The sequence below is a fragment of the Anomaloglossus baeobatrachus genome, chromosome 3, assembly GCF_048569485.1.
Source record: "Anomaloglossus baeobatrachus isolate aAnoBae1 chromosome 3, aAnoBae1.hap1, whole genome shotgun sequence".
In the NCBI taxonomy this organism is placed as follows: Eukaryota; Metazoa; Chordata; class Amphibia; order Anura; family Aromobatidae; genus Anomaloglossus; species Anomaloglossus baeobatrachus.
The window spans coordinates 701,088,655-701,112,157 of NC_134355.1; the positions used below are offsets into that span (position 1 = coordinate 701,088,655).

The 23,503-nt window shown below is 47.7% G+C and overlaps 2 protein-coding genes across 2 annotated transcripts in view; both read right to left on the reverse strand.

Annotated features, from left to right (window-relative positions):
• The window catches only part of LOC142295826 (uncharacterized), a 31,488-nt gene extending 27,697 nt beyond the window's left edge, over nt 1-3,791 (reverse strand). Inside the window, exon 1 of the mRNA XM_075338914.1 lies at nt 3,642-3,791. The gene's annotated coding sequence lies outside the window, so the exon portion shown is untranslated. The remainder of the gene's footprint in view (nt 1-3,641) is intronic.
• The window catches only part of LOC142297110 (uncharacterized), a 158,490-nt gene that overhangs the window by 51,424 nt on the left and 83,563 nt on the right, over nt 1-23,503 (reverse strand). Inside the window, exon 4 of the mRNA XM_075341377.1 lies at nt 14,094-14,103. Coding sequence (XP_075197492.1) covers nt 14,094-14,103 — 10 coding nt within the window. The remainder of the gene's footprint in view (nt 1-14,093; nt 14,104-23,503) is intronic.

Consider the following 23,503-nt stretch of genomic DNA (forward strand, 5'->3'; position numbering starts at 1 on the left):
AAGACGATCAGAGGAGAAGATCCACAGGAAAAGTCACCGAACGTTACAAAGACGATCAGAGGAGAAAATCCACAGGAAAAGACACCGAACACCACAAAGACGATCAGAGGAGAAAATCCACAGGAAAAGACACCGAACGAGAGAAAGACGATCAGAGGAGAAAATCCACAGGAAAAGACACCGAACGAGAGAAAGACGATCAGAGGAGAAAATCCACAGGAAAAGACACCGAACACCACAAGGACGATCAGAGGAGAAAATCCACAGGAAAAGTCACCGAACGAGAGAAAGACGATCAGAGGAGAAAATCCACAGGAAAAGTCACCAAACGAGAGAAAGACGATCAGAGGAGAAAATCCACAGGAAAAGACACCGAACGAGAGAAAGACGATCAGAGGAGAAAATCCACAGGAAAAGACACCGAACGTCACAAAGACGATCAGAGGAAAAAATCCACAGGAAAAGACACCAAACGAGAGAAAGACGATCAGAGGAGAAAATCCACAGGAAAAGACACCGAACGAGAGAAAGACGATCAGAGGAGAAAATCCACAGGAAAAGACACCGAACGAGAGAAAGACGATCAGAGGAGAAAATCCACAGGAAAAGACACCGAACACCACAAGGACGATCAGAGGAGAAAATCCACAGGAAAAGACACCGAACGAGAGAAAGACGATCAGAGGAGAAAATCCACAGGAAAAGTCACCAAACGAGAGAAAGACGATCAGAGGAGAAAATCCACAGGGAAAGACACCGAACGCCACAAAGACGATCAGAGGAAAAAATCCACAGGAAAAGACACCGAACGAGAGAAAGACGATCAGAGGAGAAAATCCACAGGAAAAGTCACCGAACGAGAGAAAGACGATCAGAGGAAAAAATCCACAGGAAAAGACACCGAACGAGAGAAAGACGATCAGAGGAGAAAATCCACAGGAAAAGACACCGAACGAGAGAAAGACGATCAGAGGAGAAAATCCACAGGAAAAGACACCGAACAAGAGAAAGACGATCAGAGGAGAAAATCCACAGGAATAGTTGTAGCGCCCCTGAAGCCGTCAGGAAGCTACAAGGTACCTGCCCCACCAGGATACAGGGCCTACCCCTAAGGATCCAGAAGGCAAGTGCCGGTACCAGCAAAACATTCCAGTTAATTCCTGTAGACTGTGGAGAGTAGTCAGTGGGAGAGAGTGGAAGCACTGACAGGAGTGTGACAGTGACCTGAGGGCTCAGGTATTTGGTTGCTGGTGGAGTACTCCCGGAACCATAGCACCAACGGGGTGCAGGACCCTAGGTCAGGCAAGTGCTCCAGGCAGACCTGATAAAATCTGCGCAGTGAGGGGACCGTCCAGTACCTCACTGACTGTAAAGTTCGGGACACAGTAGCAACGGGAAAACTGGAGAACAGGACCAGAGACTCCGACCCCACAGGATTCATGCTACCGTCATACGGACTGCCGTGAAGAGACTACCAGGATGGGACCCCCAGCCGCTCCAAGCCATGGGGACCCACCAACCAAAGACAGGTGCAGGGGAAAGAAGCCACCAGGTCACTAAACCGGCTCTGGGACTAAGTGGACCTGCGGTTGAGACCAGCCGGCCTCGGGTGACCAGTTACCATCTGACCGTGAGTAAAGGCACCAGTTACACTGCAGCCCTGTGTGTGGCTACCTTCTCTCTGCACCATCCACATCACCCATCCTCTGGGGCCCGGCCCTGCTTGTGGAGGTTCTAACATCCAGGCTGCCACCAACACCAGCCCCAGTAGTGAGACCTGTGCAGCGGCGGCTCCATCCACACAGCCGCAACCCACAAGTGGCGTCACGTGATAAACTCTCATATAAACTCCCCGGTAAATATCCCCCTTTTCAAAAAGCCCCCAGGACACGGAACCGGGCAACGGCCACCAAAGTGACATCTCCCCAGTTATACACCGCCCGGGGGCGAGTACCCCATAACCCTGGGGGCAGAGTACCCCATAACCCTGGGGGCAGAGTACCCCATAACCCTGGGGGCAGAGTACCCCATAACCCTGGGGGCAGAGTACCCCATAACCCTGGGGGCAGAGTACCCCATAACCCTGGGGGCAGAGTACCCCATAACCCTGGGGGCAGAGTACCCCATAACCCTGGGGGCGATACAAGTCACCGAACGCCACAGACGATGCGAGGAGAAGATTGGAGAGAAGCCGCATGTTCTATCCCCTGCAGAAGAGACGCAGCGTGTGCACAGGGCTGTGCTGATGACTGACCTTACACTGCAGGCTGCGGAGCTCCGGAGTGCACAGGGTTGTGCTGATGACTGACCTTACACTGCAGGCTGCGGAGCCCCGGAGTGCACAGGGCTGTGCTGATGACTGACCTTACACTGCAGGCTGCGGAGCTCCGGAGTGCATAGGGCTATGCTGATGACTGACCTTACACTGAAGACTGTGGAGCCCCGGAGTGCACAGGGCTGTGCTGATGACTGACCTTACACTGCAGGCTGCGGAGCTCCGGGGTGCACAGGGTTATACTGATGACTGACCTCACACTGCAGGCTGCGGAGCTCCGAAGTGCACAGGGTTGTGCTGATAACTGACCTCACACTGCAGGCTGCGGGGCTCCGGGGTGCACAGGGCTGTGCTGATGACTGACCTCACACTGCAGGCTGCAGAGCCCCGGAGTGCACAGGATTGTGCTGATGACTGACCTCACACTGCAGGCTGCGGAGCTCCGGAGTGCACAGGGTTGTGCTGATGACTGACCTCACACTGCAGGCTGCGGAGCTCCAGGGCTGTGCTGATGACTGACCTTACACTGCAGGCTGCGGAGCCCCGGAGTGCACAGGGTTGTGCTGATGACTGACCTTACACTGCAGGCTGCGGAGCTCCAGGGCTGTGCTGATGACTGACCTTACACTGCAGGCTGCGGAGCCCCGGAGTGCACAGGGTTGTGCTGATGACTGACCTTACACTGCAGGCTGCGGAGCTCCGGGGTGCACAGGGCTGTACTGATGACTGATCTTACACTGCAGGCTGCGGAGCTCCGGGGGCACAGGGATGTGCTGATGCAGGGCTGTGCTGATGACTGACCTCACACTGCAGGCTGCGGAGCTCCGGGGTGCACAGGGATGTGCTGATGCAGGGCTGTGCTGATGACTGACCTCACACTGCAGGCTGCGGAGCTCCGGGGTGCACAGGGCTGTACTGATGACTGATCTTACACTGCAGGCTGCGGAGCTCCGGGGTGCACAGGGCTGTGCTGATGACTGACCTTACACTGCAGGCTGCGGAGCTCCGGGGTGCACAGGGTTGTGCTGATGACTGACCTTACACTGCAGGCTGCGGAGCTCCGGGGTGCACAGGGTTGTGCTGATGACTGACCTTACACTGCAGGCTGCGGAGCTCCGGGGTGCACAGGGTTGTGCTGATGACTGACCTTACACTGCAGGCTGCGGAGCTCCGGGGTGCACAGGGTTGTGCTGATGACTGACCTCACACTGCAGGCTGCGGAGCTCCGGGGTGCACAGGGTTGTGCTGATGACTGACCTTACACTGCAGGCTGCGGAGCTCCGGGGTGCACAGGGTTGTGCTGATGACTGACCTTACACTGCAGGCTGCGGAGCTCCGGGGGCACAGGGCTGTGCTGATGACTGACCTTACACTGCAGGCTGCGGGGCTCCGGGGGGCACAGCAGGGGAAACGCGTCCTCTCAGCAACTGACAACGGCTGAATCCAGAGACAACAATCTGCATCCACCGCACGGAAGACACAGCAGGACCTGTTATGACGTCATGTTTATGTGACCATTATATGGGCGGAGCTGAGCGATGTTTATGTCAGTGAAGGATCTGTGGTGACGTCAGAATAATGTGACCACTTTATAGGCGAATTAAAGCAGTTTGATTTTGAAGGACCTCTAATGACGTCAACAACATGTGACCAGTATATGGGCGGAGCTTCGGAACGTTTGTTGGTGAAGGGCTTGTGGTGACGAGAACGCATGTGACCAGTATATGGGCGGAGCTTCGGAACGTTTGTTGGTGAAGGGCTTGTGGTGACGAGAACGCATGTGACCAGTATATGGGCGGAGCTTCGGAACGTTTGTTGGTGAAGGGCTTGTGGTGACGTAGACGCATGTGACCAGTGTATGGGCGGAGCTTAGCAAAGTTGACATAATGGTGAAGAACTTTGATTACGTCATTATAAAGTGCGCAGCGTGTGGGCGGAGGGTTGCGTCTAGATCAGAGTTGATTTTTTGTGGTCCTCAAAAAATCAACTCTGATCTAGCTGCTTCAGTAGTGAGCCGGCTATATCGGAGTTGATTTTTTGAGGCCTCATTTTTTCCACTCTGATTTAGCCGGCTCACTACTGAAGTGTCTAGATCAGAGTGGGTTTTTTGTGGTCCTCATTTTTTCCACTCTGATCTAGCCGGTTCACTGCTGAAGTGTCTAGATCAGAGTTGATTTCTTGAGGCCTCGCTGTAGTCACATGTTTTTGGTCACCTCATTTTATCCACTCCGTTCTAGCTGCTTCACCAGTGAGGTGGCTAGATCAGAGTTGATTTTTTGATGATCTCTGTGATCTTTTCTCCATACAACACAGTTCAGTTTCTACAGCGGGGTCTCCAGGCCTCAGAGCAGGGGCTGGAATCAGATTTATAATTGGAATGATTTCATGTTTTTATTTATTAGATGCTCACACTGTTATATTTATTATTTTTTTCCAAAGGGCAAATTTTTATTTTCATTATTATTATAACTTACATTTTATTATTATTTTTTACAATATAAATAATTCCACACAGCGCTGATTGTTCAGTTTTGCTGGAATTTTAATTTTACCGTATTTCCACAAGTCGTGACCGCATGACTGACATTGAAAGAGTGGGCGGAGCCTCACAAGGAAAAACGGAACCGCGCAGCTGACAGTCTTCATAACTTACCATATTGGATCAGAGTGGATTTTTTGAGGATCTCCCTGTAGCCTTCATTCTGTACATTTGGTACTGAAGTGACTGAAATTCAGTTTTTTGAAGAGTGGGAGGAGCCTCACGGCGAAAAACGTAACAGAGCGCAACCGAGAAAGTGCTTATAATTTCACACATGGTGTCGTAGTGGATTTTTTGAGGACCTCATTTTAGCCACTACATTATGTATATTTGGTACTGAGGTGACTGCAGTGGATTTTTTCGAAGAGTGGGAGGAGCCTCACGGCGAAAAACGTAACAGAGCGCAGCCGAGAAAGTGCTTATAATTTCACACATTATGTCGTAGTGGATTTTTTGAGGACCTCATTTTAGCCACTACATTATGTACATTTGGTACTGAGGTGACTGCAATGGATTTTTTCGAAGAGTGGGAGGAGCCTCAAAGCAAAAAGCGTAACAGAGCGCAGCTGAAAGTCCTCATAATATCCACATTGTGTCGTAGTGGATTTTTTGAGGACCTCAAAAAAGCCACTCCGTTCTAGCTGCTTCAGTAGTGAGCCGTCTATATCAGAGTGGATTTTTTGAGGACCTCATTTTAGCCACTACATTATGTACATTTGGTACTGAGGTGACTGCAATGGATTTTTTCGAAGAGTGGGAGGAGCCTCAAAGCAAAAAGCGTAACAGTGCGCAGCTGAAAGTCCTCATAATATCCACATTGTGTCGTAGTGGATTTTTTGAGGACCTCAAAAAAGCCACTCCGTTCTAGCTGCTTCAGTAGTGAGCCGTCTATATCAGAGTGGATTTTTTGAGGACCTCATTTTAGCCACTACATTATGTATATTTGGTACTGAGGTGACTGCAATGGATTTTTTCGAAGAGTGGGAGGAGCCTCAAAGCAAAAAGCGTAACAGAGCGCAGCTGAAAGTCCTCATAATATCCACATTGTGTCGTAGTGGATTTTTTGAGGACCTCAAAAAAGCCACTCCGTTCTAGCTGCTTCAGTAGTGAGCCGTCTATATCAGAGTGGATTTTTTGAGGACCTCATTTTAGCCACTACATTATGTACATTTGGTACTGAGGTGACTGCAATGGATTTTTTCGAAGAGTGGGAGGAGCCTCAAAGCAAAAAGCGTAACAGAGCGCAGCTGAAAGTCCTCATAATATCCACATTGTGTCTTAGTGGATTTTTTGAGGACCTCAAAAAAGCCACTCCGTTCTAGCTGCTTCAGTAGTGAGCCGTCTATATCAGAGTGGATTTTTTGAGGACCTCATTTTAGCCACTACATTATGTATATTTGGTACTGAGGTGACTGCAATGGATTTTTTCGAAGAGTGGGAGGAGCCTCAAAGCAAAAACCGTAACAGTGCGCAGCTGAAAGTCCTCATAATATCCACATTGTGTCGTAGTGGATTTTTTGAGGACCTCAAAAAAGCCACTCCGTTCTAGCTGCTTCAGTAGTGAGCCGTCTATATCAGAGTGGATTTTTTGAGGACCTCATTTTAGCCACTACATTATGTACATTTGGTACTGAGGTGACTGCAATGGATTTTTTCGAAGAGTGGGAGGAGCCTCAAAGCAAAAAGCGTAACAGTGCGCAGCTGAAAGTCCTCATAATATCCACATTGTGTCGTAGTGGATTTTTTGAGGACCTCAAAAAAGCCACTCCGTTCTAGCTGCTTCAGTAGTGAGCCGTCTATATCAGAGTGGATTTTTTGAGGACCTCATTTTAGCCACTACATTATGTACATTTGGTACTGAGGTGACTGCAATGGATTTTTTCGAAGAGTGGGAGGAGCCTCAAAGCAAAAAGCGTAACAGAGCGCAGCTGAAAGTCCTCATAATATCCACATTGTGTCGTAGTGGATTTTTTGAGGACCTCAAAAAAGCCACTCCGTTCTAGCTGCTTCAGTAGTGAGCCGTCTATATCAGAGTGGATTTTTTGAGGACCTCATTTTAGCCACTACATTATGTACATTTGGTACTGAGGTGACTGCAATGGATTTTTTCGAAGAGTGGGAGGAGCCTCAAAGCAAAAACCGTAACAGAGCGCAGCTGAAAGTCCTCATAATATCCACATTGTGTCGTAGTGGATTTTTTGAGGACCTCATTTTAGCCACTCCGTTCTAGCTGCTTCAGTAGTGAGCCGTCTATATCAGAGTGGATTTTTTGAGGACCTCATTTTAGCCACTCTGTTTTAGGTGATTCAGCAGTGAGCCGTCTAGATCAGAGTGGATATTTTGAGCACCTCATTTTTGCCACTCTATTCTAGATGATTCACTAGTGAGCTGTCTAGATTGGGCCCGTGAGTCACTGTGGCCCCGTGGACCTCCTGACGACGATCGTACTTTCATTTATATCGGTATCACCATCACAGATGCCAATACAATTGAAAGGAACAATGCGAGGAGGAGCAGAACACTCTATTTCTAATCATTCTACTACTATGTGTCTGTGAGACACTGATGTTTCAGCATGGAGGACTGCGGTTACTAGAGATGAGCGAGCCTCTGAAGGCTCCGTTCGAGGTGCCGTTCGACGAACCGTTTGACGAACCTCTCGAACCCCATTGAAAACAATGGGAGGCAAACACCTAAAAACACATAGAAAACACCTTCAAAGGTGTCCAAAAGGTGACAAACAACTCACAACATACCACAAACACATGGGAAAGTGACAAGGACATATACTCATGCGAAAACGAAACAGCTGGACGAGGAAAAAGAGGAGGAGACACAGATATAGGCATGGCACGCCCTTCTAAAATCATGTAAAACACAGCAAAGGGACTCTAAGCAGAGTCTCCCTTTTTTCCAAAAATTGGGCCACACACACCCCTTCAGTGGCATCACTTGTGCCCCAGTTGCAAACTTGACCTGTTGATTTGCATCAAGCACATTCAAAAATACGCCAGCCTTAACTGTCTTCAGGATGACACCTGGGTAGGTAGCAAAGTCCTTGCTGAACTATGACTTGTTCATCTTGGATCATTTTTAAAAACACAGCAAGGGGACTCCAAGCGGAGTCTCCCTTTTTTCCAAAAATTGGGCCCCACACACACCACTTCAGTGGCATCACTTGTGCCCTAGTTGTAAACTTCACATGTTGACTTGCATCAAGCACAATCCAAATCCACAAGCCTTTACTCTCCCCAGGATGACACCGGGGTAGCAAAGTCCTTGCTGATCCATGACTTGTTCATCTTGATGAACATTAGTCTGTCCACATTGTCACTGGACAGACGTGTGCGCTTATCTGTCAGCACACACCCAGCAGCACTGAAGACACATTCAGAGACATCGCTGGCCGCGGGACATGACAAGATCTCCAAGGCGTAAGTGGAGAGCTCTGGCCATTTTTCAAGATTTGAAGCCCAAAATGAGCAAGGCTCCATTTGCAAAGTCATGGCATCGATGTTCATTTGGAGATACTCCTGTATCATCCTCTCCAGCCGTTGACTATGTGTCAGACTTCTTGTCTCTGGTGGCCTTGCAAAGGAGGGTCTAAAAAATTATGAAACGATTCAATAAAACTGCTGTTACCACCAGATACGGTGCTGCTGGTACGGTTTGACTGTTGATGACGAGACAGTCCCCTGTTTGTCAAGTTACAACTGGGAGATTCACTCCCTGCACCTGCACGGTTGTTTGGTGGAAAAGCCGAGCTAAGATCGAGTAACAGCTTCTGCTGATACTCCTGCATACGTGCGTCCCTTTCTATGGCTGGAATTATTTTGCAAAACTTGGACTTGTACCGGGGATCTAAGAGTGTGGCAAGCCAGTAGTCATCATTACTTCTAATTCGGACAATCCGAGGGTCATGTTGAAGGTAGTGCAGCAAGAAGGCACCCATGTGTCTTGCGCATCCCTGCGGACCAAGTCCTTGCTGTGTTGGTGGCGGCGAGGTGATAACCATGCTGCCTTCCTCTGACATATCCTCCCAACCTCGAACAAACGAAATTTGACCAAGGTCTCCCTCATCAGCTGAGTCTTCCATGCCCATCGACAGTTCGTCCTCCATTTCTTCATGGGCTCCTGCCCCTTCCTAAACAGTTTGGCTGCTACCATGCGCCCTTGTTAATCCCTCTCCCCCACTGTCCCATGCCTGCCGCCTTGTTGATGATGAACGTCTGGTCCTTGTAGATCTTGTTAACCCTTCCGTTGTCATGCTAATAATGGCATTGTCAGCGCTAAACATATTCGTCGCCATGTCGAAGCTGTGCAGAAGGGTGCATAGGTCCTTGATCTGAGACCACTCCATCAGCGTGATCTGCCCCACCTCTGCATCTCGTTGGCCCAGGCTATACGTCATAACGTATTGCACCAGGGCTCGGCGGTGCTGCCACAGTCGCTGTAACATGTGGAGAGTCGAATTCCAGCGTGTCGTCACATCGCATTTCAGGCGATGAACCAGCAGGCCGAAAGACCTCTGCAGCGATGCAAGTCGGTCAGCTGCGGCGGTTGAACGGCGGAAGTGAGCAGAGAGTGACCGTGCCCTGTGCAGAAGCCCATCTAGGTCGGGATAGTGGGTGAAAAATTGCTGGACAACAAGGTTCAAAATGTGAGCCATACAAGGCACGTGTGTCACCTTGCCCCGGCGAGGGGCCGCACCCAGGTTTGCAGCATTGTCGCACACGGCCTTACCTGGCTGCAGGTTGAGTGGAGACAACCATTTACGAAACTCTGAGTGCAGAGCTGACCACAACTCCTCAGCTGTGTGACTCTTATTTCCCAGACATTTCAACGTAAAGACCGCCTGATGCCGTTGAGCTCTACTGCCAGCATAGTAAGGAGGTGTGTGGGATTCCTTGTGCACAGTTACAACGCGGGTGGCCTGACCACACAGGCTTTGGGCGGAGGTGGAGGACCCAGATGAGGTTGAGGAGACAGAAGCAGTGGAGGAACTTCGACATACAGAGGATTGACGCACAAGTCGTGGGGACGGCAAGACTTGTTCAGCAGACCCCTCACCATCTCTCACCATAGTTACCCAGTGCCCAGTCAGCGACATGTAACGCCCATGTCCATGCTTACTGGTCCAAGTATCGGTGGGGAAATGCACCCTGTCACACACAGAGTTTCTCAAGGAAGCGGCGATGTTGTGTGCGACATGCTGGTGTAGCGCAGGCATACCTTTCTTGGAGAAGTAGTGGCGACTGGGCATCTGGCACTGTGGCACTGCGACTGATATAAGGTCTTGAAAATCCTCTGTGTCCACCAGGTGGAAAGGCAGCATTTCGGTAGCCAAGAGCTTACAGAGGGTGAAAGTCAACCTCTTAGCTTTGTCATGGCTCGGAGGAAATGGCCTTTTATTTGTCCACATCTGAGGGACCGAGATCTGGCTGCTGTGTGGAGACGGTGGTGAGTAGGGTGTCCCTGGAAAACTGCAGATCTGTGAGGAAAGTGCAGGCGGAGACATGATGTTGCCTTCATCCAAAGTTGATGCTCTCGATGTCTGAGAGAGCTCTACACCAGCACTTGTTTCCCCTTCCAAACCAACTGACAACCTGCCAAGCAAACTGGCTGTTGCGGTTAAAGAGGTGGAAGATCTGCGTGGAAAAACATGTGTGACAGCTGTCCCCACAGTCATAGAAGATGAAGGGCGCGCGGAGGAATTTGAAGGGGCAGGCGGTGGTTGGCTCGCTCCGCTAGGCCGCATTGCAGCACGGTGAGCTTCCCACTGGGACTTATGCTTGTTATTCATGTGACGATTCATGGAAGAAGTTGTCAAACTGGTGAGGTTTTGGCCTTTACTTATAGATTGGTGACAAATTTTACAGATCACATGATTTGGGAGATCCTTTGCAAGGTCAAAAAAGGACCCGGCTAGGCAAGGCTTAGAGGCCATGCGACCTGCAGAGCCACCCCGACTTGTGCTCAGAGGCAGAGTTGTGGCTGAGGATGCAGTTGTTGACGTGCTTCCAGTTCTCCGACTCTGTCCAGGAAGGCGCAAGGTAACTTCGTCATCAGTTGCATCCTCCTCCACCGCCTCTGGTGTCCTCCTCGAGTGCCTGACTGTGGGTTGACAGTAAGTGGGATCTAGAACTTCATTATCAAGTTAAGTTGTCATCCCAATCTGGTAACTGCGTCTCATCGTCATCAGTATGTTCCTCATTCTCTCTACCAACAGGTGTTACAGTTTGGGAATGAGGGTCTACATTATGCTCAGAAACTTGGTCATCAAGGCCTGAATCAGACTCACAAAGCTTCTGGGCATCACTGCAGACCATTTCCTGGTCTGTACTCACTGTAGCTTGGCAACAGACCTCTGATTCCCAGAGGCTATAGTGTGACTGAACAGCTCTGCAGACTCAGCCATCTCTGTTACACCATACTCTTCAGGGCGGGTGGAGACTTGAGAGCTGGGAGAAAGCAAGTGCGATTGGGATGACAACTCAGAGGACTGTTGTTTTTTGGATGTTGAAGTTGAGGTGGAGGAGAGGCCACTTGTTGGAGCACTTGAGATCCATTCAAGCTTGTTTTTTTTTGTGCATCATCTACCTTTGTTACAGTTGTTCGGTTCCGTAAAAAAGGAAGCACATCGGATTGTCCACGGAAAGTAGTAGACATCTTACTTTTGCTGGAAGATGGCATTTCTTCAGCAGATGTTAATGTAGCTTTCCCACCTACCCCACGGACACAAACTTTTTTTCCTTTTCCAACACGCCTGTTCCCCTTTCCACCAGCATCTGTCCTTTTGCCACTCATTTTGTTAGCGAAAAGATTGGACACTTAAAATGTGGTAGCAAAAATGGAGAGGTGCTGTAGATTGCAGCGGTGGTCTAGCTTTATTGACAGCTGAAGAACCAACACTGACTATCCCAGACAATTTTAATATGCCCCTAACAGTGGCAGCACAGTTTGCAAATAGAATTGTGTGGGAAAAATGGGCAGTTGGGTAGAATGCCCGGGTGCTGTGGGTAGCAGGACAGCAAAGGGACACTAACGTAGTATTCCAGACACAATGGCACAAAAAGGATGGCACAAAAAGTGTCAGCTCTTTGGTCAAATAAAATAGCATGGCAAAAATGGGCAGGTGGGTATAATGCACGGGTGCTGTGGGTAGCAGGACAGCAAAGGAACACTAAGGCGGGCTTTGCACGTTGCGATATCGCAAGCCGATGCTGCGATGTCGCACGCGATAGTCCCCGCCCCCGTCTCAGGTACGATATCGTGTGATAGCTGGCGTAGCAAAAATTATCGCTACGCCAGCTTCACGCGCACTCACCTGCCCTGCGACCGTCGCTCTGGCCGGCGACCCGCCTCCTTCCTAAGGGGGCGGGTCGTGCGGCGTCATAGCGACGTCACACGGCAGGCAGCCAATAGCGGCGGAGGGGCGGAGAAGAGCAGGATGTGAACATCCTGCCCACCTCCTTCCTTCCGCATATCCTACGGAAGCCGCGGTGACGCCGGTAGGAGATGTTCCTCGCTCCTGCGGCTTCACACACAGTGATGTGTGCTGCCGCAGGAACGAGGAACAACATCGGACCGTCGCGTCAGTGTAATTATGGATTACGCCGACGCTGCACCGATGATACGATTACGACGATTTTGCGCTCGTTAATCGTATCATCTAGGCTTTACACACTACGATGTCGCATGCGATGCCGGATGTGCGTCACTTTCAATTTGACCCCACCGACATCGCACCTGCGATGTCGTAGTGTGCAAAGCCGCCCTAAGGTACTATCTCAGACACTTTTAGGATGTCACAAAAAGTGTCAGCTCTTAGGGCAAATAAAATAGCATGGCAAAAATGGGCAGGTGGGTATAATGCACGGGTGCTGTAGGTAGCAAGACAGCAAAGGAACACTAAGGTAGTATTCCAGACACTTTTAGGATGGCACAAAAAGTGTCAGCTCCTTGGGCAAATAAAATAGCGTGGCAAAAATGTGCATGTGGGTAGAATGCACGGGTGCTCTGGGGAGCAGGACAGCAAAGGAAGCCTCACTTTCTATCCCTGCTAATGAAAAAATGCAGTAAGGAATTGCCTGAGCTGAGGTAGCCAGACGCTGTTATCTAAATCCCTACACCGCATTTGCACGGACATGCTTAGCAGCTATGGCTATGAATGCCTGTAAATCAGCCCTGAAAAGGGCTGAAATAACCAGCAGTCCCTAATCCCTAAAGCGCTGTGTAGATTGCACTGTATCTCTATAGCGCACACAGCAGCAGCAGCAGCGTGAGCGGTGACTGTCACCCACACGCAGAAGACAGATAATAGCGGCGAAGGGGAAAATGGCCGTATCTTATAGGTTAAGGACATGTGACATGCACAGCCTATGACACATGCCCTTGCTTGTCTGGCAAAAATCAACTTAGCTGTGTTTGTGTCTGTGATTTGCTGACAGCTTGGAACGCTCCACTGCACGCGCGGTTAGGGGAAAAAAAAATTAATAAATGGTGATCGGCATTCTCTCAGCACTTTGCAGTAGCACAGATCTAAACCCCGTCCCCCCCGCACACTATAAGCTGAAATTTGATAATAGTGTGAATCACAGAGTGACTCACACTATTACAGTGAAAAGCCAGCTAGTAACTAGCTAGGCTTTTTGGTGATCGAACCGTTCTCGAACGTAACTCGAACTGTCGAGCTTTTAGCAAAAATCACTCGAACATGAAATTGGCGAACCTCGAACATCGCTCATCTCTAGCAGTGACGTCACTACTGCGCACTGATGTGCTAAAATGTCAGAGTGGCATAACAGTGGACACACGCTGAGGAGACTGGGGCAGTGGCTGAATGAGGAGAAGTGAGTATATTTGTGTATTTAATCAGGAATTCCAGAGGACTATGCGGAAGCATTTATTGGGGTTGCAAAATAGTATATGGGGCTGCATATTGTTAGGACCAGGATGACGGGTAGGCCCAGGAGGTGGATCCACTGGACTGAGCACCCAACCGAGGGCAAGGTGCCCGGTAGCCGAAGCACTACGGGTAGCAGGACAGTCCGTTCAGAGGAGTGGGTGTAGAAGTCCCTGGGATCACGGAGTCTCTGAAGGTAGTCCGGGTGACGGAGCGCAGGTTCGGAGGCCGAGATGATGTCAGGCAGGGTCCACAACCAGCGGAACGGGGAGATCGGTCACCGCACAGATCCAGGAATCGGAGACGGTAGGGACTGAGAAGATGGCGGACAGTCCGTTCGGGGTTCTGGAACCGTCAGGACCGGTTGGCGGGACAGGAGTGGCTCTACAAGAGAGATAGGTGAGTACGAGACAATGGCACAGGGAGACCTGACTCCTAGCTTAGCAAACACGAAGAACAGGCCCCGCCCACTTGGAAAGGAACCCCCTATATACCCTGTACCTGCATCTTCAATATCCTGTTGGAGGACGCTGGCCCTTTAAGAAAAGGTCAATGACCGCGCGCACGCCCTAATGCGCATGCGCGAGGCCCGGGTGCCAGAAGCCAGAGCAGGATGCGGTGTACAGGAGGCAGGAGTGCCGGGCCGGCTCAGGACAGCAGACGGGCGCCGGGACCGGGGACCGGGTTGCCTGGAGGACGCAGGTGAGGGAGCATGGAGGCTGAGGAGCAGGGGACCGGGGAGCGTGGCACGGGAGTGGGGAAGCGAGGTCCGGGAGCGGGGGAGCGTGGCAGAGGAGCCGGGGAGCGTGGCAGGGGAGCCGGGGAGCGTGGCAGGGGAACCGGGGAGCGTGGCACGGGCACCGGGGAGCATGGCACGGGCACCGGGGAGCGTGACACATATAACTATATGTTGGCGCACAATATTATATTGGGGCACACAATATGGTGGTGCACTATATGGGGGCTGCATACTAGTATATGGCAGAATATAAGGGGTGCATACTACTATATGGAGGAATATAAGGCGTGTACTAAACTATATGAAGGAATATAAGGGGAGCATAATACTATAAGGAGGAATATAAGGGGTGCATAATACTATATGCAGGAATATAAGGGGTGCATAATACTATATGAAGGATCCCTTTTACATGGAATATAGGGGTGCATTATACATGGAGGACTATGGAGCTGCATAATCCAATATGAAGAACTATGGGGTGCATTTTAATACATATAGGACTTAGGGGGTTGCATTATATGGAGGACTAATTGGGTTACCTTATACATGGACTTTAGGGGTGCATTATACAGTGCCTACAAGTAGTATTCAACCCCCTGCAGATTTAGCAGGTTTGATAAGATGCAAATAAGTTAGAGCCTGCAAACCTCAAACAAGAGCAGGATTTATTAACAGATGCATAAATCCTACAAACCAACAAGTTATGTTGCTCAGTTAAATTTTAATACATTTTCAACATAAAAGTGTGGGTCAATTATTATTCAACCCCTAGGTTTAATATTTTGTGGAATAACCCTTGTTTGCAATTACAGCTAATAATCGTCTTTTATAAGACCTGATCAGGCCTGGCACAGGTCTCTGGAGTTATCTTGGCCCACTCCTCCATGCAGATCTTCTCCAAGTTATCTAGGTTCTTTGGGTGTCTCATGTGGACTTTAATCTTGAGCTCCTTCCACAAGTTTTCAATTGGGTTAAGGTCAGGAGACTGACTAGGCCACTGCAACACCTTGATTTTTCCCTCTTGAACCAGGCCTTGGTTTTCATGGCTGTGTGCTTTGGGTCGTTGTCTTGTTGGAAGATGAAATGACGACCCATCTTAAGATCCTTGATGGAGGAGCGGAGGTTCTTGGCCAAAATCTCCAGGTAGGCCGTGCTATCCATCTTCCCATGGATGCGGACCAGATGGCCAGGCCCCTTGGCTGAGAAACAGCCCCACAGCATGATGCTGCCACTACCATGCTTGACTGTAGGGATGGTATTCTTGGGGTCGAATGCAGTGCCATCCAGTCTCCAAACGTCACGTGTGTGGTTGGCACCAAAGATCTCGATCTTGGTCTCATCAGACCAGAGAACCTTGAACCAGTCTGTCTCAGAGTCCTCCAAGTGATCATGAGCAAACTGTAGACGAGCCTTGACACGACGCTTTGAAAGTAAAGGTACCTTACGGGCTCGTCTGGAACAGAGACCATTGCGGTGGAGTACGTTACTTATGGTATTGACTGAAACCAATGTCCCCACTGCCATGAGATCTTCCCGGAGCTCCTTCCTTGTTGTCCTTGGGTTAGCCTTGACTCTTCGGACAAGCCTGGCCTCGGCACGGGTGGAAACTTTCAAAGGCTGTCCAGGCCGTGGAAGGCTAACAGTAGTCCCATAAGCCTTCCACTTCCGGATGATGCTCCCAACAGTGGAGACAGGTAGGCCCAACTCCTTGGAAAGGGTTTTGTACCCCTTGCCAGCCTTGTGACCCTCCACGATCTTGTCTCTGATGGCCTTGGAATGCTCCTTTGTCTTTGCCATGTTGACCAAGTATGAGTGCTGTTCACAAGTTTGGGGAGGGTCTTAATTAGTCAGAAAAGGCTGGAAAAAGAGATAATTAATCCAAACATGTGAAGCTCATTGTTCTTTGTGCCTGAAATACTTCTTAATACTTTAGGGGAACCAAACAGAATTCTGGTGGTTTGAGGGGTTGAATAATAAATGACCCTCTGAATAAACTTTTCACAATTTAAAAAAAGAAATAACATTCTGTTTTGCTGCATTTCACACTTCCCGGCTGATCTACAGTCCAAATGTCACAATGCCAAGTTATTCCGAATGTGTAAACCTGCTAAATCTAGTATCATAGTATCATAGTATCATAGTTTTTAAGGTTGAAGGGAGACTCTAAGTCCATCTAGTTCAACCCGTAGCCTTACATGTTGATCCAGAGGAAGGCAAAAAACCCCAATGTGGCAAACAAGTTCCAATGGGGAAAAAATTTCCTTCCTGACTCCACATCCGGCAATCAGACTAGTTCCCTGGATCAATACCCTGTCATAAAATCTAATATACATAACTGGTTATATTAAATTTTTCAAGAAAGGCATCCAGGCTCTGCTTAAATGTTAGTAGTGAATCACTCATTACAACATCATGCGGCAGAGAGTTCCATAGTCTCACTGCTCGTACAGTAAAGAATCCTCGTCTGTGATTATGATTAAACCTTCTTTTCTCAAGACGTAGCGGATGCCCCCGTGTTCCAGTCGCAGGCCTAGGTGTAAATAGATCTTTGGAAAGGTCTCTGTACTGTCCCCTCATATATTTATACATTGTGATTAGATCTCCCCTAAGCCTTCGTTTTTCCAGACTAAATAACCCCAAGTTTAATAATCTGTCTTCGTATTGCAGCCCCCCCATTCCTCTAATAATCTTGGTCGCTCTTCTTTGCACCCTCTCCAGTTCAGCTATGTCCTTCTTATATATCGGTGACCAGAATTGTACACAGTATTCTAAGTGTGGTCGCACTAGTGACTTGTACAGAGGTAGAACTATATTTTTTTCATGAACACTTATACCTCTTTTAATACATCCCATTATTTTATTAGCCCTGGCAGCAGCTGCCTGACACTGTCCACTAAAGTGAAGTTTACCATCCACCCATACACCCAAGTCTTTTTCTGTGTCTGTTTTACCCAGTGTTCTACAATTAAGTACATAATCATAAATGTTATTTCCTCTACCCAAGTGCATGACCTTACATTTATCTACATTAAACTTCAATTGCCACTTCTCAGCCCAATCCTCCAATTTACATAAATCTCCCTGTAATATAAAATTATCCTCCTCTGTATTGATTACCCTGCAGAGTTTAGTATCATCTGCAAATATTGAAATTCTACTCCGCATGCCCCCAACAAGGTCATTTATAAATATGTTGAAAAGAAGCGGGCCCAATACTGACCCCTGTGGTACCCCACTATGAACTGAGACCCAGTCCGAGTACGTACCATTAATAACCACCCTTTGTTTCCTATCACTGAGCCAGTTTTTAACCCAGTTACACATATTTTCCCCTATCCCCATTATTCTCATTTTATGTACCAACCTTTTGTGTGGCACCGTATCAAAAGCTTTTGAAAAGTCCATATACACAACATCCACTGCATTTCCCTGGTCCAGGCTTGAACTTACCTCTTCATAGAAGCTGATCAAATTAGTTTGACAGGATCGATCCCTCATAAACCCATGTTGATACTCTATCATAAGGTTATTTTTCTTGAGATACTCCAGTATAGCATCTCTCAAGAAACCCTCAAGGATTTTACCAACCGTAGAGGTTAAACTTACCGGCCTATAATTTCCCGGCTCAGTTTTTGTCCCCTTTTTGAATATTGGCACCACATTTGCTATGCGCCAGTCCTGCGGTACCGACCCTGTTATTAAGGAATCTGAGAAGATTAAAAATAATGGTCTATCTATCACAGAACTCAATTCCTGTAGTACTCTGGGGTGTATGCCATCCGGGCCCGGAGATTTGTCAACCTTAGTGATTTCGAGGCGGCGGCGTACTTCCTGCTGGGTTAAGCAGGTAATATTCAAGGGTGAATTTATGGCATCACTGGTCATGTCATCTGCCATGGCATTTTCTTGTATAAAAACCGTAGAAAAAAAGTCATTCAGCAGGTTGGCTTTACCCTCATCCCCTTCCACCATTTCACCAAGACTATTTTTAAGGGGGCCAACACTATCGCTTTTCAGTTTTTTACTGTTTATGTAGTTAAAGAATATTTTAGGATTATTTTTACTTTCTCTCGCAATGAGTCTCTCTGTCTCAAACTTAGCTAACTTAATTTGCTTTTTACATATTTTATTTAATTTTCTATAATTATATAATGCCTCATCACTACCTACCCTCTTTAATTCTTTTAAGGCTTTCTGTTTTTCTTTTATTGCTTCCCTTACAGCTCTATTTAGCCATAGGGGTTTCCTCCTATTTCTAGAATGTTTGTTCCCATAGGGTATATTTTCTGCACAAGCCCTATTCAGGATGCTCATAAAAGTCTCCCATTTGCTTTGTGTACTTTTATTACTTAGTACATCATCCCAGTTTATTGCACTAAGATCATCTCTCAACCGTTTAAAATTTGCTTTCCTGAAGTTTAGTGTCCTTGTAGCCCCTCTACTATACATCTTACTAAAGAATACATGAAAACTTATTATTTTGTGATCACTATTCCCCAAGTAACCCCCAACTTGTATATTTGATATGCGGTCTGGCCTATTGGTTAGTACAAGGTCTAGTAGTGCTCCCCCTCTTGTGGGGTCCTGTACCATTTGTGAAAGGTAATTATCTTTCATTGTTATCAAAAATCTATTTCCTTTGCTGGAACTGCAAGTTTCTGTTCCCCAATTTATATCAGGATAGTTAAAGTCCCCCATAATAATTACCTCTCCGAGACTAGCTGCTTTATCAATTTGCTTTATGAGGAGATTCTCTACCTCTTCCATAATATTCGGCGTCTTATAACACACCCCTATCAGTATTTTATTATTCATTCTCCCCCCCCTTATCTCCACCCATAGGGACTCTACATTCTCAGTACCCTCACATATGTTGTCACGCAGGATGGGTTTTAAGGATGATTTTACATATAGACACACACCTCCCCCTCGCTTATTTGTACGGTCATTCCTGAATAGGCTATAACCCTGTAAATTAACAGCCCAGTCATAGCTCTCATCCAGCCATGTCTCTGATATCCCCACTATATCATAATTTTCTTCCAACAATATTAATTCTAATTCCTCCACCTTATTTGTGAGGCTTCGGGCATTAGTGTACATGCACGTTACGAATGACTCTGTACCTATATTCCTGCTTACTGTATTGACTGTCCTAACCCTTCCCCCCGTACCACCCCCAATTTCATTACTTGTGCCCTGGTCACTATCTGCACTACATTCCCCTTCTATAAAGTGAATACCCTCGCCCCCCATTCCTAGTTTAAACACTCCTCCAACCTTCTAGCCATTTTCTGCCCCAGCAGAGCTGCACCCTCCCCATTAAGATGCAGCCCATCCCTAGCATAGAATCTGTAGCCAACTGAAAAGTCGGCCCAATTCTCCAGGAACCCAAAACCCTCTTTCCTACACCAATTCTTGAGCCACCTGTTAACCTCCCTGATCTCTCTTTGCCTCTCTGGTGTGGCTCGTGGCACAGGTAGTATTTCCGAAAATACCACCTTTGAGGTCCATGCTTTAAGCTTACAACCTAATTCCCTGAAATCATCTTTAAGGACCTTCCACCTACCTCTAACTTTGTCATTTGTGCCAATGTGTACAATGACCGCTGGGTCCTCCCCAGCCCCTCCCAGTAATCTGTCAACCCGATCAGCGATGTGCCGAACTCGAGCGCCAGGAAGACAACACACTGTTCGGCGATCCCTGTCTTTGTGACAGATTGCCCTATCTGTCCCCCTAATAATTGAGTCCCCCACTACCAGTACCTGTCTTGCCTGCCCTGCACTCCTATTCCCCCCCTTACTGGAGCAGACACTCCTCTGGCGTTCAGAGGTCATGCCTTGCTGCAGCAATGCTACCCCTGTAATGACATCCCCCTCATCTGCCAAGTTTGCAAACCTATTGGGGTGTGTCAGTTCAGGACTAGCCTCCCTAGTACTTTTCCCTTTACCCCCCTTTCTAACTGTCACCCAGCTACCTACCTCACCGTCCTGCCGCTCCCTACTACGATCCTCCCCCACATCTGACCCAGCAAGCTGCTGCTCAGTGAGCAGCACACTCCTTTCCATATTGCTAATGCATCTCAGAGTTGCCAGCTGCTCATTTAGATCCAGTATCTGGGCTTCCAAACGTGCAACTTGCGCACATCTCGAACAACAGTATGCACCCTCGAACGGCTTTTCAAGGACTGCATACATGAGACAAGATGTACACTGGATCGCATTAGCAATAGTGGAGCACATTTTCTAATGGGGATAGCACTAAACAAATGTTAAGTAATTAAACAACTAAATACAAACAATTCTACTCACACTTACTTTTGCTCACACTTTGCTCACTCACGCTCACAATGAAGAAGACAGCGGCGCGCGGCTTTCAGAAGTCTTCCTTCCGGCTGTAACGGCCAAAACCCGGTTCTCCTTGAGCTCGCGGTGACTCTTCACTTATCCCAGAAGGCACTGGGAATATGCAAATTATCCTCGCAAGACTCCTTACCTGGCTAATCTGCAGGGGTTTGAATATTACTTGTAGGCACTGTACATATATATATATATATATATATATATATATATATATATATATATATACAAAGAAGTCCTCCCCACACACACAAGAGGCCAGGCAAGAGGAATAGTGAGCAGAGTATATTCTCCATACTGACCCATCACTATGTGACATGCCTCTGTCTCCAGGCTGCTCCTCTCCCACCAGGGTCTGTAATACATGTGTCCTCCCCACTTCTCCGTCTTGTGCAAAGATAATTACTGTCCTTATTCTGTTCCTCCTGTCACTCACTCCTCAGTCACCATCCCACCAGGGCTATGAGAAGCTTCAGATGTCACGTGGTATAAAACCGTCACTATATGAGGGGTCAACCATGTCTGCAGTGTGACTACAGGGGCAATGAGTGAGGCCGTTACATAAGGCAGATAATGGAGGAACAAAATGTCTGAGGTAAAACTTCCCTCTGTATGCAATGTAGATGACACTACACTAGTGCATGAGGCAGATAATGGAGGAGCACAATGTCTGAGGTAAAACTTCCCTCTGTATAAGAGTTAGATGACACTACGCTAGTACATGAGGCAGATAATGGAGGAGCACAATGCCTGAGGTAAAACTTCCCTCTGTATAAGAGTTAGATGACACTACACTAGTGCATGAGGCAGATAATGGAGGAGCACAATGTCTGAGGTGAAACTTCCCTCTGTATAAGAGTTAGATGACACTACGCTAGTACATGAGGCAGATAATGGAGGAGCACAATGTCTGAGGTAAAACTTCCCTCTGTATAAGAGTTAGATGACACTACACTAGTGCATGAGGCAGATAATGGAGGAGCACAATGTCTGAGGTGAAACTTCCCTCTGTATAAGAGTTAGATGACACTACGCTAGTACATGAGGCAGATAATGGAGGAGCACAATGTCTGAGGTAAAACCTCCGTCTGTATAAGAGTTAGATGACACTACACTAGTGCATGAGGCAGATAATGGAGGAGCACAATGTCTGAGGTAAAACTTCCCTCTGTATAAGAGTTAGATGACACTACACTAGTGCATGAGGCAGATAATGGAGGAGCACAATGTCTGAGGTAAAACTTCCCTCTGTATAAGAGTTAGATGACACTACACTAGTGCATGAGGCAGATAATGGAGGAGCACAATGTCTGAGGTAAAACTTCCCTCTGTATAAGAGTTAGATGACACTACACTAGTGCATGAGGCAGATAATGGAGGAGCACAATGTCTGAGGTAAAACTTCTCTCTGTATAAGAGTTAGATGACACTACACTAGCGCATGAGGCAGATAACAAAGGAGCACAATACCTGAGGTAAAACCTCCGTCTGTATAAGAGTTAGATGACACTACGCTAGTACATGAGGCAGATAATGGAGGAGCACAATGTCTGAGGTAAAACCTCCGTCTGTATAAGAGTTAGATGACACTACGCTAGTACATGAGGCAGATAATGGAGGAGCACAATGTCTGAGGTAAAACTTCTCTCTGAGAAGAGAGAGAGATAGAGAGAGAATACTTTCTGCAAAGTCAAAAGTTTACATACACTAAGATTACTATGCCTTTAAACAGTATGGGACAACCCATATGATGATGTCATGTCTTTGGAAGCTTCTGATAGGTTTATTGGCAACATCTGAGTTAATTAGAGACACACCTGTGGATGTATTTTACTGCACACCTGAAACACACGGCTTCTTTGTGTAGCATCATGGGAACGTCAAAACAAATTAGTCAAGACCTCAGGAGGAGGATTGTGGACTTGCACAAGTCTGGTTCATCCTTGGATGCAATTTCCAGATACCTGAAGGTGCCTTGTTCATCTGTACAAACAATTATACGCAAATACAAACAAGAAGGCAATGTCTAGCTTTCATACCGCTCAGGAAGGAGACGGGTTCTGTGATAAATCTACTTTGGTCAGACATGTACATTTTAAGCCAAGAACAAAAGCAAAAACCCTTGTGAAGATGCTGGAGGAAGCTGGTAAGATTGTGTCATTATCCACAGTGAATTGAGTCCTGTATCAACATGGGCTTAAAGGCCACTCTGCCAGGAAGAAGCCATTACTCCAAAAGAAATATAAAAAAAGCCAGATTAATGTTTGCAAATGCACACAGGAACAAAGCCCTTAATTTTTGGAGACGTCCTGTGGTCTGACGAAACTAAAATTGAGCTGTTTGGCCATAATGACCATCATTACAGTTGGATGAAAAAGGGAGAAGCTTTGAAGCCTAAGAACACCATCCCAACTGTGATACACGGGGGCGGCAGCATCATGGTGTGGGGTTGTTTTGCTGCAGGAGGGACTGGAGAACTTCACAAAATAGATGTCATCATGCGGAAAGAAGATTATGTGGCAATACTGAAGCAACATCTCAAGTCATCAGCGAGGAACTTTAAAGCGTGGGCAGAAATGGGTCTTCAAAATGGACAATGACTCGATGCATACTGCCAAACTGGTTACAAAGTGGCTTAAAGACAGATAAGTCAATGTTTTGGAGTGGCCATCACAAAGCCCTG